Source organism: Aplysia californica, unplaced genomic scaffold (genome assembly GCF_000002075.1).
Source record: "Aplysia californica isolate F4 #8 unplaced genomic scaffold, AplCal3.0 scaffold00096, whole genome shotgun sequence".
Taxonomy (NCBI): Eukaryota; Metazoa; Mollusca; class Gastropoda; order Aplysiida; family Aplysiidae; genus Aplysia; species Aplysia californica.
The window spans coordinates 1,435,558-1,438,143 of NW_004797366.1; the positions used below are offsets into that span (position 1 = coordinate 1,435,558).

At 45.0% G+C, this 2,586-nt stretch overlaps 1 protein-coding gene across 1 annotated transcript in view; it reads left to right on the forward strand.

Moving 5' to 3' along the window:
* Positions 1–123: 123 nt before the first annotated feature.
* The window catches only part of LOC101847326 (organic cation transporter protein), a gene marked incomplete at its 5' end in the record, with an annotated part of 8,678 nt that continues 6,215 nt past the window's right edge, over positions 124–2,586 (forward strand). Inside the window, 2 exon segments of the mRNA XM_005095149.3 lie at positions 124–292; positions 915–1,127. Of these exon segments, the coding sequence (XP_005095206.2) occupies positions 124–292; positions 915–1,127 (382 nt within the window).

The following is a 2,586-nucleotide window of genomic DNA, read 5'->3' on the forward strand; positions in this document are numbered from 1 at the left end:
GTTATTTTTATTGTTATTATTATCACCATCATGATCATTATTATTAATATTATTATTATTTTATTTTTATTTATTTTTTAAAATTATTGTTATTGTCATCATCATTCCGGTATCTGTGTACAGGGATCGAGCTGGTCGGGCCCAGTAAGCGAACGTTCACGGGCATGATGGTGGAGGTCATGTGGACAATAGGCGTGCTCCTGATACTTCCGGTGGCCTACATCTCTCGAGACTGGCGGGAAATTCAGCTCGTGCTCTGCCTGTGCACCGTGCCCTTGTTTTCTCTGTGGTGGTGAGTAGTGAGAGTAGCGGTGCCTCGATAACATGATCATGGCCTGAGTTAATCATGCAGGCCTACCAGGGTTGTTAAGTAAAACGAAAACACCCCCACCCCCCTCCCAAACCCCCAACCGCCGCTCCATGTAACTGTTTTCCCCTGACTGAGGATAAAGTGATTTCTCGTTTGTAATCTGTTGATGCATTTGCTTTGTTTTATGGGGTAGTGGTAAACCATCTCGTGTGGAACGCCTTGGGTGAAGGTTGAGCTCGTATGGAACGCCTTGGATGAGGGTTGAGAGAGAACATTTTTAAAAAATGAAGGAGCTGTAAGACGCAACGTCTTGACCGTGCTGCCCACGTTGCACTGCGCAACAATCCATGTGGGAAAGGTACACGACATAATAATTCTGCAGACATGATAAATGATATGTTCCGCAAATTCTTCAGTCAAATCTCCGAGAATGATAACCTCGTGAGTTTCAAAGTTCCAGATATTCCAGAAATAGTTTTCGTAGATCTCTTACACGAAACGAATTTGTTGTTAAACTTGAGTTTATGAAAACCTCAAATAGAATAATAAATTGACACTTACTGAAAGTAGCCTACGTGTCTAATTCCTCCGACTGTCTCGTCAGGCTCATCCCAGAGTCTCCACGCTGGCTTCTCGAAAAGAAAAAATACAAAGAGACGGAGAAAATTCTGGAGAAGATCTGCAGCTCCAACAAGACGAAGCTTCCGCTGGGAGCGGTAGACTCGAGCACAGCAGACGAGGGACCCCAGGCCAAGGTGTGGGGGCTGTTCACTCACCGGGTACTCGTCATCAGAACCTGCATCGTCTTCTTCAACTGGTAAATGTACATGTTGATATATTGTTGGTGTTTTATTTTCGTTTGTTGTTGTTGTTGTTGTTGTTTTTGTTGTTGTTGTTGTTGTTGTTGTTGTTGTTGTTGTTGTTTGGGGTGGGGTGGGGAGAGAGGGGAGAGAGAGAGAGAGAGAGAGAGAGAGAGAGGGAGAGAGAGAGAGAGAGAGAGAGAAGAGGGCGGAAAATGGTACAGATTTAACGTCCCTATCAACTCTATTAGGTTATTTAAGAGGTGGGACCTCCGATTTTAAAGTCCATCTCCGAAAGGACCTAGCTAAAAGGGGAATTCGTGTAAAGTGCATTTCCCAAAGACACAACACAGGGCTAAGCTGAGGCTCGAACCTCCGAACCCGCAGTTTTACTATCACGGGTCCGGTAGCCTAACTACTAGACCACTGACGCCCACTCACTGGAGACCGAGGTTTACTGATGAAAGCTTTTATTAATCCGCAACATCGCCTTCATCTTTGTTTATTCCGCACCATCACAACTATCGCGTTTTCCTTGTCCTCTTGCTATCTTCTTCCCACTCTCTCTTCTCCTTGTCCTCCTACTCCTCCCACTGCTTCTCCTCTTCCTCCTCCTCCTCCTTCTCCTGCGCCTCATTATCCTCATCCTCCTCCTCTTTTTTTCACGCCGTTTCACTGTGCCGCCCTTCATTTTCTATATTATATTTGTTTCCCTTTTATTCTTCTTCAAAGCGGGTGGTTGGAGGGCGCCACTGGTAGGTCCTCCTTCATTACTTTCTTTCTTTTGTATGTTTGTCTCTCTCTTGTGAACTGCTATTTCCGGGGTGCCTTGATACTATAATAGTGGAAGCAGACTTTGTGCAGTTGAGGCTAGAGAGGTGAACAGAGTAAACGTGATTCCCCGTTTGGATTGCTCTGTTGACATCCACCCCTTGGCGCTCTTATGACCTTATGCAGTTGCGAGCGCTGTAAACTTTATTAAACAAAAACATTCAAACTCTTCTTTAATTTCTCACCACCTGTTCAATAATAAATTTCTCCCAGTTCAAAGTTGATCTTGTCTGAATACTGCACGACGAACCTCGTGTTTCTACAAGGATTTGTGATGTAGATCTAGTGATTATACCGGGTGTCCATTGAGGATGGGGTCGGGTCGGGTTGGGTCGGTCGGGTCGGGTCTGGTCGACTGCCCGACTCGTCGCCGGGAAACAAGCGTATATGTTTTTAAAGCGACGAGTCGGGCGCGATCGGCTTGTGCTCTTACGTGACTTAATTGTGTTGTAAGAGCCGTGAAACTCTTTCTAAAATTAAACCTTGGATAGTTGGTGGGTGCTGTGGTGTTGTTTGCTTTTTCTTTCCTATCAAACATCTATCGTCCTTTTCTCCCTCCTTCTTTCCTATCAAACATCTATCGTCCTTTTCTCCCTCCTTCTTTCCTATCAAACATCTATCGTCCTTTTCTCCCTCCTTCTTTCC